Source organism: Molothrus ater, chromosome 12 (genome assembly GCF_012460135.2).
Source record: "Molothrus ater isolate BHLD 08-10-18 breed brown headed cowbird chromosome 12, BPBGC_Mater_1.1, whole genome shotgun sequence".
Lineage (NCBI taxonomy): Eukaryota > Metazoa > Chordata > Aves > Passeriformes > Icteridae > Molothrus > Molothrus ater.
In genome coordinates this window covers 18948637-18961829 of record NC_050489.2, presented here as the reverse complement: position 1 = coordinate 18961829, position 13193 = coordinate 18948637, and the positions used below count along the sequence as shown (strand labels likewise).

General features: G+C 63.1%; 1 protein-coding gene across 4 annotated transcripts in view; it reads left to right on the top strand.

Annotated features, from left to right (window-relative positions):
* The window catches only part of GSE1 (Gse1 coiled-coil protein), a 102153-nt gene that overhangs the window by 24065 nt on the left and 64895 nt on the right, over window positions 1-13193 (top strand). For all 4 annotated transcript variants that reach the window (XM_036390420.2, XM_054516164.1, XM_054516163.1 and 1 more), the window contains exon 2: window positions 11840-12002. In XM_036390420.2, the coding sequence (XP_036246313.2) occupies window positions 11840-12002 (163 nt within the window). The remainder of the gene's footprint in view (window positions 1-11839; window positions 12003-13193) is intronic.

The window sequence follows — 13193 nt, the reverse complement described above, 5'->3', positions numbered from 1 at the left end:
CCCTGCAGCCACCCCCGCGCACGGTGCGAGCCCCGCCGAGGGGGTAAGTGCCTTTTTCTCGGGTATTAATTTCCCTGACCCCCCCCGGCTCCCCCAGCAGTGCGTGTGTGTGTCTGTGTGTCTGTGTGTCTGTCTGTGTGCGTGTCCCCCGCCTCTCGCCGCCGGCTCGCTCGGGATGTGATCGCGCGTGTGCGTGTGCGCGGCGCTGCCTCCTCCTCCTCCTCCTCCTCCTCCTCCTCCCGCTGCCGCCGCCCGCCGGGGTCACCGCGCTGCCCGCACCGCGCCCCGCACCGCAGGTACGTGCAGGGCAGCCGGCTGCCTGTGCCCTCCCCTCGGACTGTGCCCCCCGCCTTACCTGTGCCCCCCTCACACAGCCTGGGTGTACCCCCCATCCCATCCCATCCCATCCCATCCCATCCCATCCCATCCCATCCCATCCCATCCCATCCCATCCCAGTACCGCCCCTACCCCCGGTCTGCACTTCCCTCCTCTCTGTATGTACCCACCTCACACTTGTGCCCCCTTCATCCCCATCCTAAATGCCCCCACCCCCTCCTGTGTGCCCCCACCCTTCTGTGCCCCCCTATGCACTGCCTGTGCTCCTCACCTCCCTGTGCCCACCCTGTATCCCCAATCTCTGCCTGTACCTCCGTCACACTTGTACCCCTGCATCCCCATCCTAAATGCCCCCACCCCTCCTGTATCCCCCCACCCCTCTGTGCCCCCCTCACATACCCTGGTTGTACCCCCCCTCCCATCCCATCCCATCCCATCCCATCCCATCCCATCCCATCCCATCCCATCCCATCCCATCCCATCCCATCCCATCCCAGTACTGCCCCTAGCCCTGGTCTGCACTTCCCTCCTCTCTGTGTGTACCCCCCTCACACTTGTGCCCCTCCATGCCCATTCTAAATGCCCCCACCCCTCTGTGCCCCCCCATGCACTGCCTGTACCCTCCTGACCTGCCTGTACCCACCCTGTACCCCCCTTGCTGGAGCCCCCCTCCTACCCCTGTCCAGCCTTGAGGTGGGCATCCCACCAGGATTGCTGGGGGATAAACCCTGTACCCCCCCGACTTCTTGTGTGCCCTCCCAGTTTTGCTGGGTGTGTTTGGGGTGGCTCTGGGGGGACCCCTGTGTCCCCCTGACCCATGGGGGGGCTTTGTGGAACTTGCTGCAAACTTTGTGTGCTGCTGCCAGGATCTTCTGCACTTCCCCTTTTTCTTTGGGTTTTTTTTTTTTTTTAAGTGGTTTTATTTTAAAAAAGTAGCAGAATGGTTTTCCTGCACCCCAGCAGGCCCATGCACAGCTCTAAGGGGGTGCACGGGGAGGGGGGCACCCCAACCCGGGGGCTGCAGCAGAGGTGCCCACCCTTGGGGGGCTCAGGTCTGGCTCCTGGGGGGCAGTAGGCAAAGGGGTTGGGGCAGCATGGGGCTCCATCTGTGGCTGATGGGGGACACCCCTGGTGCTGAGCTGGGCTTTGCTGAGCTGGGCTTTGCTGAGCTGGGGTTTGTCCCCCAGTGAGAGATGCTACTGGCCCGTGGGGTGCCCCCCCTGGGCTTTGCCAGTCCCGCTGTGGGCCGGGGATGCCCAAACCCCCACCCCAGAGCTGGGGGTGGCACAGAGGGGGCTGTGCTCGTGCTGTCTGTCCGTCTGTCTGTCCGTGCCTCCCGCAGCTGCGGCTGCCCGCTCCCTGCCAGCCCAGGGTGGGGAGGGTGGCTGGCTGCAGGGTGGGTGCCAAGCCAGCAGCCTGCCTTGGCCAGGGGAGCCATGTGCTGGGCCAGGAGCTGGGCCAGGAGCACTCTGGCAGCGGGGTAAGGTCACTGTCACCGCCAGCCAGGTGGCCCTGCCAGGGCGTGCTGGCTCCTGCTGCGTGCCAGGAGCCACGAGGTGGTGGCAGGAGCTGCACCTGGGGTCACCGAGGCGCTCACCAGGTGAATAAATCTCCTTTCATGGGCACAGGAGGCAGCTGGCTCTGCAGGCATCCTGCTGCCCAGCATTGCAGGGTCTCTGGAGGGATTCCTTGTCCCCAAGGGGATGCAGTGGCTTGGGGACCTCATGTCCTAAAGGTGGGATGTGGCAACAGGGGACAGTGGCAGCTGCTGGTGTGGGTGATGACATGGGGGTGGCACTGGATGGCCAAGGCACCTGTCCTGGCAGCAGAGAGGGAAACAGAGTGGACAGCACCAGCACTCCTTGTCCCTGCATGTGGGGCTGGCTGTCCCCATGCAGCCCCACGTGGCAGCAGGGTGACAGGACTGGCCCTTTTTGGTGCTGTTTTCTGCCCACCAGGTGTGGGGAGCTGAGGAGGGGTCATGCCACCATGCCAGGTGGCCAGTGCCGCCATCTGGCCATGCTTGTCCCCAACAAAGTCCCAGCCCCACACTGGGGGGGTCCCTTCCCAAGGAAGTCACCACAACTCTGTGTCACAGCCAGGTCACACTGCGTGTCACAAGGAGCCACAGCACGAGGCTGGGGTCCCCCCTTGGCAGCCCACCCCCTGCCAGCTGGGGAAACTGAGGCAGTGGGGCAGGAGTTGGCTTGCCCAAGGCACCCGGTGCCAGGGCTGGGCAGAGCAAACAGGATTCTTGGCACGGGCTGGCAGTGCCGTGCTCTGCCTGCAGGCGAGGGTTGCTCTTTGCTGGGTGTGCAGTTTTGCTGCTGCTTTGCACCCCAGCTCTGGCTCCCTGGGGGCTGTGCCTGTGTCCCCACAGGTGACACCCCTCACCTTGGCGCTGCTGAACGGGGCAGTTGTTGTTCCTACCCAGTGCCCAGCGCTGTGTGTGTGGCAGGGCTGGCGCAGAGAGAGCAGCTTGGCCTTGGCCCTGTGCCCGCTGCCGTGCCCTTTTCCAGAGGCAGCTGCCTGTGGGCAAGGCTTGGCAGCTGTCCCTGCTGCGGGCTGGGCCGGGGCAGGACCCTGTCCCCTGGGTCACCTCCAAGCAGGCTTGCAACATGCGGGGCCACCGCTGCCGTGAGTTTGCAGTTCTCAGTTCAGCCGTGGCTTTTCCTCCCGGGTTTCTGTGCCAGCTCCATCCCTAAAGCAGAGGAGGGGATGAACAAGGAGCCGGTTCTCCCCAGCGTTCTGAAAAGTCCCCCTGGAGCAGCGCCCAGTGGCGTCACCCCTTGTAGAAGCCATGTGTCAGCTCTGAAAGCCCCTGGCTTTCCACCTTGGAGCCGTGTGCAGGAAGGGGGGGGGTTTGTCCCTGCTTCCAGGGCACCCTCGGGGTGGTGACATTCCCTGCTCCCTGCTCGGTTCCCTGCATCCCTCCCCTCCCAGCTCGCTTGCCAGCTAATGGCGCGGCTTATTCCTATGGCTTTTTAAGTGCTTAATGGCGCGCGGGGCTAATGATGCAGCTCCCTCTGTTCCTGCCGCCTGGGTGGAGGGAGGGAGGGAGGGATGGATGGATGGATGGATGGATGGATGGATGGATGGATGGATGGATGGATGGATGGATGGATGGTGTCGGATGGCCCTGCCCAAACCTCCGGGAATGGGGACAGGGACACGAGGAGGGGCCCAGACGGTGCCTTGTGGAGCTGGGGCTGGGAGCAGGGGCTGGGAGCGTCCTCCTGCCTCTCCTCCCTCCCCTGCACGGCTGCTCGGAGCAGTAATGTCACCATAAACGATATTTATCACGAGGTGATAAAAATCTATTTCCAGCGACCTCTTGGAAATGGCCCTCATAAAACCAGGCAGCAGACGGAGGCAGGAGGCAGACAGCAGGGAGGGGGCACGGGCAGGGAAATGGCTGTAATCAGCCTCGGAGCAGAGGCTGGATCTGCCGGGGAGCCGGCCCTGCCTTTCCCGACCCCGGGAAATTGATGGCAGCCGTCAAGGCCAGAGGGCTGCCCGGGCACAGCTGGGCGGATGCTCGGGCATCCCAGGGCTTGAGCATCCTCGGAATGGAGTATCCAGGCTGGGAAGGGAGGGCCAGAGGGATTTTTGTCTTTAGGTGAACAGGACAAGGGGGTTCTGTCCATCCTGGGGTGTTCCCAAAGGGACACCCGAGGGATCTTGGGCTGGAGTTGGTCCTGGAGCAGCACACTGGGATGGGATGCTGGCTGCCAGCTTTCCTCCCGTGTTCCCAGCCATAGGGGTGGCCCCCTCCACTGTCAGGCACTGCTGGGTCACCCCAGTGCCCCCTTTGTCCCTCCTTGGGAGCCACCATTGGTCCCAGAGCCCCCCCAGCTCCATCCCTTCAGTGCTGATGGCCAGGTGCTGATTCAGCATCCCAACACTAATTACTGAGCCCACAGTGGATCCTGGCTGTAAATTCCCCACCAGGAGTGGTGGAAAACCTCCCTGGCTCCTTTCCCTGCTGACCTGAGCAGGGACTTGTGATCCTGTGTAATTCATTGGGGTGCTGAGTTGGCAGGAAGTGTTTCATCCTTCCCCACCCAGCTTTGGGGTTCACTGCCCCCCAGGAATCCCTCCTCCCTGCAGAGCTCATTCCTGGCTGTGTGATGCTCCAGCTTTGTCCCCAGTAGCACTAGGGACAGCCTGGGTGACCCCATGTCCCCTCTGCACCCTGGGTGATGCTGCTGGTCTGGGCATTTCTGGGGGGCTTCACCATGCTGGGGGGACAGAGGACACCTGGACCACCTTTTTGGGGCTGGGGAGGTTGGATTTACTCCTAAAAATGGGGACAGTGCAGGACCCCCCTTGTTGTCCCCTGGGGGAGGAGATTGTGAGGGAAAACAGCTCCCAGCTGCAGGGTCTAATCTGCTGCCCTGATGAAGAGACTTTAATCACTTAAAGTAATTAACCAGGTGGGGCATTGGCTGGACCCCCCCCCCCCCCACATGCCTGGGTGTCCCCTGCCTGGGGCGGCTCCTTTGGCAGGGGACACGGGCTGGTGAGGTGGGAGCTGGCTGGGCATGCAGCTCCAACAGGGAGCTGTGCCAGGAGGGGACAGCAAGGACGATGGGGACATCCAGGAGACGGGAACATCATGTGCAGAGCCTCAGGACCCCTGTGGAGGGACGTGGTGCTGCTCAGGGACTCGATGCCACGGCGGGGTGTGTGGCAGGTATTATCCTGCATTAAGGTTTCCCCTTGCAGATGGTTCACATTTAATCTGAGGCTTAAGGCAGCGCTGGACCTGGTGCTAAGTCCGTCTTTAGATGGCAGGCAGGAGCTGGGAACGGGCACTAAGCTGGAGAAGGGGGACACGGATTGGGGCTTTAATGCCACCATGCCACAAGCTGATGGCCCAGCCGGAGCGTGGCTGCACTGGGATTGCTGTGATGTGCCCCCACAGAGGGATGAGGACCCCCAGATGTGTCCCCTCACCCAGCAGAGCCTGGCTGCTCCTCACTGCCTCAGTTTACCTCTGAGCACGCAGGGATTGGCACGTGTGGGAATGTCCCGAAAACTTGAGCCGCTGTGGGGTGGGTGGGGTTTTCCAGAGTGAAAAGCCCCTTGTGGCTGCCTCTGGCTCCCATGGCAGGTATTTAGGGTGGCGGGGAGGGGACACAGGTCACAGAGTGCCCGGCAGCTCTGGAGCTGGAGGTGGGTGAGCTGTGCTGGGTTGTGGCGTCCCTGAGATGGGGATGGGGAGCAGGGCCTGGGGCTGAGCAGCTGCGTGTCCTGTGGGGTCTCAGCAGGATTTGGGTGGCAGACACCAAGCTGCATCCCTCTCATCCCAGCTTTGGGCCCCTATGGTCTCAGGGGGTCCTAGAGCCAGGGCTGGGTTGTGGTGACAGAGGAGCTGGGAGCTGCAGGGACACCTGAGGTCAGGGAGTGACTGCCCCAGGCAGGGCAGTTTGTCTCAGGGTGGAATGGCAGCATTGCAGCTGTTTAGCTCTGGAGTCTGATGATGACAGCGAAGGCTCTGTGCTGCACAACCTTGAGGAAATCCTTGTGGGTTTGAAAAAGCTGAAAAGGGCCGGGACCAGGAGTGGCAGCGCTGCTGCCAGCCCTGCTGTCCATGCATGGGTGGGATGCTCACACCCTCCTCTGCCTCAGTTTCCCTGCCTTGAAAGGAGGCTGAAGGGAACTTTCCCCAGGCTGGCAGGGACTGGCAAGCACGAGCTAGAAATGTCCCCACAGTGGGACAGGGAATGAGCAGGTCCCATCCTGCCCAGCAGCCCGGTGCTGGGGCGATGGAAGGATGAGCACGGGGGGAATTCTGTGTGGATGTGGAGCATTGTGGAGCACAGCACTGCCCGGGCATGGGGTGGAGGTGCTCACGTCCCCACCAGCCACAGCTCTTCTCACAGCCTGGAGAAACTGAGGCACGGGAGGTGACACGGCGTGGCCAGGGCTGCCGGAGCAGCGAGCAGCCGCCGGTCCCCACGGCCAGAGCCCCAGAGGAGCTCGAGGAAAAGCCGGGAGCGGGCGGCTGCGTGCCCCCCGCCTCCCCCTCCATCACCTCCCTGTTCGCCGGCGAACAAATGTCTGTTCTTGCAAAAAAAAGAAGTGACAGGGGTCGGCGCAGCGCTTTCCACATGACCTGCCCGGGAACAGAGGACGTCTTTGTTAATCCAGCGAGCTGTCAGTTCAGCCTCTTCACAAAAGGCATAAACCACTTATTGCTGCTCTCACCCCTGACCCCGGATCCGCCTGCGCGCCCTCCATTGTGCCGTCTCGAGGAAGCTGGCAAACAATTTCGGCTCCGGCTCCCCCTCCCCACGCGGGGGCCGCCGCTTGCCCCGCCAGCGTGGGGAGCCGCTGTGGGGGACCCCCCTACACACACACACACACACACACACATACACACACAGACACACAGACACAGAGAGCATCTCCCTCCTCCGGCCGCATCTGCGCGCCCGCCGCCTCGCCTGGCAGCTGCTGCTGAGGGGATGGGGGCTGCCACAAAGGGAGCACCTCCCTCCCTCCTCCCTCCCTCCTGCCGTGCCTCCCTCCCGGGGCTGCCGGAGCAGCTGGTGGAGCCCACAGGCTGCAGAGAGGGGGTGCTGGGTGCTGCTCCCCGTGGCCCCCTGGCCGAAACCCTGTAATGAGAGGGGACAAAAGCTCCTTAGGGTCCCTGGTTGGGACGGGCTGGGACGGCAGCTTTAGCCAAAGCCGCTTATGGCCTGGCACAAAGCTGCCAGGAGCAGCCCAGCTCCTCGGGGCTGGCGTGGATGGGGTGATGGTTGTGCCCTGCCAGCCTCAGGGTGCCCGGGGGGTCACACGGGGTGACAGCCAGGGGAGGGGGCTGAGCGTGTGCCGCTCACCCTGTCCCCTTGAGCCCAGCACCCGGACCCCGCGGCGGGGCCAGTGTGCGCTGGAGCAATTAGATGCAGTCACTTTGGGGCTATATATAACCCAAATTGCTGCCTGCAGCTCGTTAGCTGCTGTCAGAGCTGCTGCTGTGGCCGTGGCGCTGAGGTGGTGTCGCCGGGGGGGTGGGGGGCTGGAGAGTGACGCAGGGACCTGATGCTCCCCAGAGATGGGGCATGAGGGGGGCTGTGGTCATGCTGGGGTGGCCACAGGGTCAGACCCTCGCTGGGGATGGGGTCCTGGGGGGGGATGTGTGTGGCACTGGCTTTTGCTCCGTGTGGTGCAGAGTGGCTGCAGTGACACACGGAGGTCACAGCCAGGCCTGTCCCCCTCTCTGCTGTTCCCAGGGCTCGTGGCACAGCCTGGGTGAATGCGCTGGGGCATGGGGGGCCGCTGGTGCATCCCTTGCCCACGGCAGTAGTGTTTCCAGCCTCGTCCGCCCTTGTGGCATCCAGCCTGACCACAGTCTCCAGCCCCTTCCGTCTGTGCCAGTTCCCAGCCGGGCACGTCGCGGCTGTGCCGGCACAGAGCGGCCCCCGCGCCGGCGAGGAGCGCGGCACCTCGGGCTGTCTGGGGGCAGCTGCGAGATGAGTGCGAACATATTGTGTGGGCTCCTGGAGCAGGCGTCACGGTGTCGCTGCTGGAGAGGAGAGCGAGCGGGAACCGCAGCCCTGCCGTGACAAACGGCTCCGGCACAGCCGCAGCCGTGCCCACGCGGGCGCCGCGGCACAGCCGGCACCAACGCTGCACCAGGACACGGAGAGGGGATCCAGGTGGGCAGTGATGGTCATGGGAAGACCCTTGGGGCATGGTGTCACCTGCCACCGCTGTGATCCATCCCTCCAGCTGTATGAATTTCCTGGGGGGCCACATCCCCATCTTGGGAAGGGTTAACGGCACTGTGTCTCAGTCTGGAGCCTTTTGTTTCTTTGCCTTTTTTTTTTTTTTTCCCCTTCCCCTCTTTAATGAGGAGTTAGCGCAGCTGTAATTGTAGGTTCCAACTTTCCGCCAGCAAACATGCCTGAGAAACTTTAAATACGGTGGAGATGCATGGAGCCAGCCACCACCCCTCCCGTGGGCACCCATCAGGGCCAAGCCATGCCACCAGCAGGCACCCCAGCTCCCCAGGGACACCCCAGCTCCCCAGGGGCACCCCAGCCTGCTCTTGTGGGAAAACCCTCTGGTTTCAGGCTGCTGGGACAAGGATGAGAAGGGCAGAGGCTTCCTGGAGGGAAGAGCAGCTGGAACCGTCTGGGGGAACACACGGCAGGGGCTGTGCTGTGATAAAGCCCCAGCAGGAGCCAGGGGGCTTGAGGGCCTCAGCGACAAAGGGAACTGGGGGGAGCCTGCTCCTGCAGCCCTCAACACTCCAAAACCACCTTTTATCCTGAGCACCGCCTCCCAGGCCTGGGGGGAGCTGGGGGACAGCGAGGGGTTGTGTCCCCCAGGCCCTACAGCCAGCCCCTGCATCCCCTGGGAAGAGCAGGATGCAGCCCCTCTGCGCTGGGCATCCTCCTCACCTCATGCCGGGCTCACTCACCGGAGCTGGCACCGACGCTGTGCCAAACCCCGGAGCCGGTGCAGCTGTGCCGGTGCTCGCCAGGCTCTGTGCCCGCCGCCCTGCCGGGGTGATGCCAGCCAGGAGCCAAAGATTGCATCCACCCCCGGTGCCCTGGCTGCTGGCAGCGCAGGGGTTTTCTGGAGTGCTGCCAGGTTAGGGTGGTGTGGTGGGGCTCTGCCCTGCCGTGCCCGCGGCATTCCCGTGGGCGGCATTTCCGTGGGCGGGTGGCACCGGCGCCGTGCACGCTGCGGCCTGTCCCAGCAGCAGGGGAGCCAGAATGGGGAAGCCACGTTTTGGGTGTCCTGGAGGCACAGGAAGTGCGCTGGCGTGGCCTCCTGCCCTTTGCTTTCCCACTCCACCAGTGCCATCCCAAAGCTGGGACAGAGCTGGGAGCTACAGCAGGCATTGAGCCCAGGGATGGGAGCAGAAGGAATGTGTCCTTGGCAGGGAGGGACACACTGGGGACACTGGACATGGGGACACCATCCCCTGCCCTTGGTGCCATTCTGTCCATGGACTGCCACGCTGCCCTGCCCTTGGGCACCCTGCTTGGTGGTGTGGGGCACAGGTGACACGGCTGATGTGGTGTCTGGCAGTGCCTCTCTGTGCCTGTCCCTGGAGGCCACCAGCTCTGTTTTGACCCCCCTCAAGCTCTCCACGTCCTTCATACCAAGAACCTACTGGGGTAGATGGGGACAGATGCCACCCAGGAGGGGTTTGGGGAGTGTCGTGCCATGGGGCCATCCCTGCCTCCTCTGGTTGGAGCCTTTTCCCCATAGCTTTTGCCACTTGTGGAGCTGGCCTGTATGCCAGCTCCATTCTTCCCATGTTAATAACATCACATAATGATGTCACATTGCTGTCACCTCACTGTACACCTACCCCTAACCTGGATGTGCCTGAGGCTGTGCCCTGCGTCCCTGATCCCTGTTGTGGATCTGTCCTGGGAGCTGTTTCAGGCTCGTCCATCTGTGTGTCACGAGTGGGCCAGCCTCAGCTCAGTGCCATTGGACAAGCACAGATCCTGGTCCCCTCTCTCCATCCCTGGGAACATGTGGGATAAGCATCTCCCAGAGCCAGGAGGAGCTGAGCTTTATCACAGTGGGACATCGGGGACCTGCCAGCTCTCCTTTCAAATTTCAGCACTTGGTGGCAGAGCACCTTTCCCTCCCAGCCTGTTCCCAAGCACCTCAGGGTGCTGCTTAGCAAATTAGCACCCAAATCAACCTGCTCACCTCTAATTGGGGGTGAGTCTTTGAGGACATGGCTGGGGAGGAAGGCCCCCACTCTGAGGGGCTGCCGCCATGCTTTATCTGGGTGGACAGATCCCTCCTAATTGAGCAGATATTCCGTGTTCACAAACAGATGGCTCCTTTGCATCAATTATTCCTTATCTGTGTAACCGGGGATGATTTGCTGACAGATAGTGCCGGCTGAAGTTAAAGCAAGGAGGCGGCCGCTGCTCCGTGCGGAGCCTGGGGGTCCCAGGGGACACGGGTGGTGAGGGGGTGTGGGATCCTGGCTGCCCTTGGGCAGGTGGGACCCATCTCTGGTGCCTTTGCATCTCAGCATCCCTTGGCAGGAAAACAGAGGGGGTGGGGGCTGCTGGTGCTGTGGGGCTGATGGGTGGGTTGGGGTGTGGGTTGGGGTCTGGGGGGCTCCCTGGGGAGCAGGGGAGCAGGAGGGTGCCAGCCTTGGCCCAGCTGTCAAAATCCACTTTCCCCACCAAGACCCTGGTCTGCGACTTCCCAGCTGCGTCTTGCCCAATGCTGCTGTGACACGTGATGGAGAGTGATTAATGCTAATTAATGATTAGTTGCTCCAGGTATCAAAGTGCGCCCCAGCCTTTCCCATGCCCACAGGTAGGGGATTGCTGCCTCCTGCTGCCGGTGGCATTGTCCTGGGAGGAGGAGCAGTGGCACAACCTCCTCCCTGAGACGTCCCTGCCACCTCCAGGGATCCCACACCCAGCTGTCAGGGACGGGGCCTGATCCTTGGGCTTGTCCCCTGCCCGCTGTGAAAGTCACCTTCTGTTAATCACTGGGGAAGAGAAGAGCATCCTGCCATCACCGGGGCAGCTGGTGGCACCCCGCCAGTTGGGGCTGGGACGTGGTGGCACTCGAGGACTCACGGGATGTGCCAAGCGCTCGCGGTTGTGCGGCGCTGCCATATGGATTCCATAAATTAAACCTTTCCAGGGAGCAAACGGTGAATTTATACGTCCGCTCGTGTGCGTGGCTCGTTGAGTCTAAGGGCTTCCCAGCAAAGCATCCACCGACCATTCATCTCCATGTTTATGGGAGTAATCCCGAGCAAAACGGGATCAACATAAAATCCTCACCATGGTCCTAATGTCCCCAAATCAGGTGCATGTGTAGCAGGGGGAGGTCACCTGCATCCCACCTTACCTGGGGTGGGCACAGCATCCTGTGAACCTGGGCTGTTTGTGCGTCTTTCCCAGGGTGGCACAACAGTGCTGGGATGAGCGTTGTGTCACTGTCTGTTTCTTTATTAAAGCTAAACAGGAGTGGTGACAGCCCAAGCTGTGTGCCCGGGCAGGAGGGTGACAGCTACAACAAACCCTGAGCCACAGCAGCGCCCGGGGGTCGAGGAAGGGGACTGTCCCCAAACAAGGCACAGCGGGAATGCCATCCCCATCCCAGCAGCACGTTTCCCTCGCCCGCCTGGCAGGGCAGGCGATGGGGGGTTGTTGATCTCGAGTAAACACTGCCCGGTTGAGTAATCGGGAGCTGCCTAACCGGCCAGCTGCCGCCGGCGGGCGAGGGGACGCCGCTTTGATTCATGTCCTCACCCCCCTGCAGCATTTCTTGTCTGGCTGTGCTGGGAGCCATCGGCCGGATCCAGCTGTAGCCCCGTGGCGTGGGCTGGCGTGCGGCTCCCGTGCTGGCCACGTGCACCGGCCGCCAGGAAAACAAAAGCATCTTGTGTCTGTGCACCCCGAACCCCCCCGTGCCCCCCACCCGTGCCAGCGCTGCTCCGACCGGGAGAGGCAACGGCGCTGAGTCTCTGTCCTGCTTCTCTTCCAGGCGTCCTCTTCGTCCCTGGAGACAGCTGCCACCAAGCCTGCGGGCGGTGAGTCCCGGCACCGGGTGGCCAGCGCTGGGGAGAGCCCGGGAACGGGCAGCACCGTCCCGGACATCGGCCAGCGGACGCCGTTGGATGCAGAGGGTGCGGACGCTGGAGCCACAAGTAGGTGATGCGGGGGGATACGGGAGGGTACAAGGCTGCCATTCCCAAGGGATGTCCCCTGTCCCACTGTGGGGTGACCATCAGCCCCATGTGCTGCTTGGGACTCCCGGTGAAGGCTCATGGCCAGCGGCTTGGGGTCGGGATCGAACACCCGCAGTCCCGCTGGGAAGGTGACCCCGACAGCACCGCAGTCCCTGCCCGCCATCCCCGGGGCCGTGAGTCAGGCCGTGGGCGCCAGGGAGAGCCGCGGTGCTGGGCTGGCTGTGCTGGGGAGCTGGGGGGCCCCCGGGGCTGGGATGGACCGCGGCTCCAGGGACTCGGCCGCCCTGTCCGTCAGGAGCAGCAGCATTTTTAGGAGAGGCATCACGCGTGCTTCCCGCCTGCCGCCTCCCTGGCCCGGCTTGTTTGCCAGCCCTTCCCGGCGGGCGCGCCGGGCCGTGTTGTGCTGGGCCATGCCAGGCTCCTTTGATCCGTAACAAGCGCCGATGCCGGTTCCTGGCGTTGGGCTGGGAAGAGTCAGGAACCGCAAGGTGCAGCGGGCGGGAAGCTGGGGCAGGCAGGGAGAGCCAAGGGGCAGCCTGCAGGGCCAGGGGGCTCCTTGGTGGTGGGGATTCATGACCCCTCACATTCCCTGAGAAGGATACCCCTCAGGAATGCAGTGGCCCGTGTAACCCATCGATCAGCCCCACAGGGATTTGGCCATGGTTTGGGGACCCCGCAAGGCGCTGTGTCCCCCGGGGGGGTTGGGATGCATTTACAAACTGCTCACAGCCCAGCCGGCAGTGGTGTGGAGGCAAGCTGGGAGCCGTGGCCTGGAACGGGCCCGCTGGAGTCAGCCCGGGATTTATTACCCTGCCAGTGGCTGCCGGGCAAAGGTGACAGTGACTAATGGCTTGTTACACGCCTGCCACATCTCATCTGCGCGCCGCGTCCGGCTGCTGCGCTCCCAGCCCTGCTGAGCGGGCAGCCTGTGCTGCGTCCCTTCCTGGGGGGGACACAGGGGTGACCCCCCCTTTGCCCCTGCGGGGACCTCGGCCAGAGAGGGTGACAATGACAGCTGGACAGCTTGGCATGGCATCTATCCCCGTGCTGAGCGTGGAGACCCACACTGTCAGCGTTCCTTGTGGCCAGGCAGAGCCAGGCTGGAATCTGTGGGAGCACCTCCATATCTTGGGGGTGGTGACACATCCC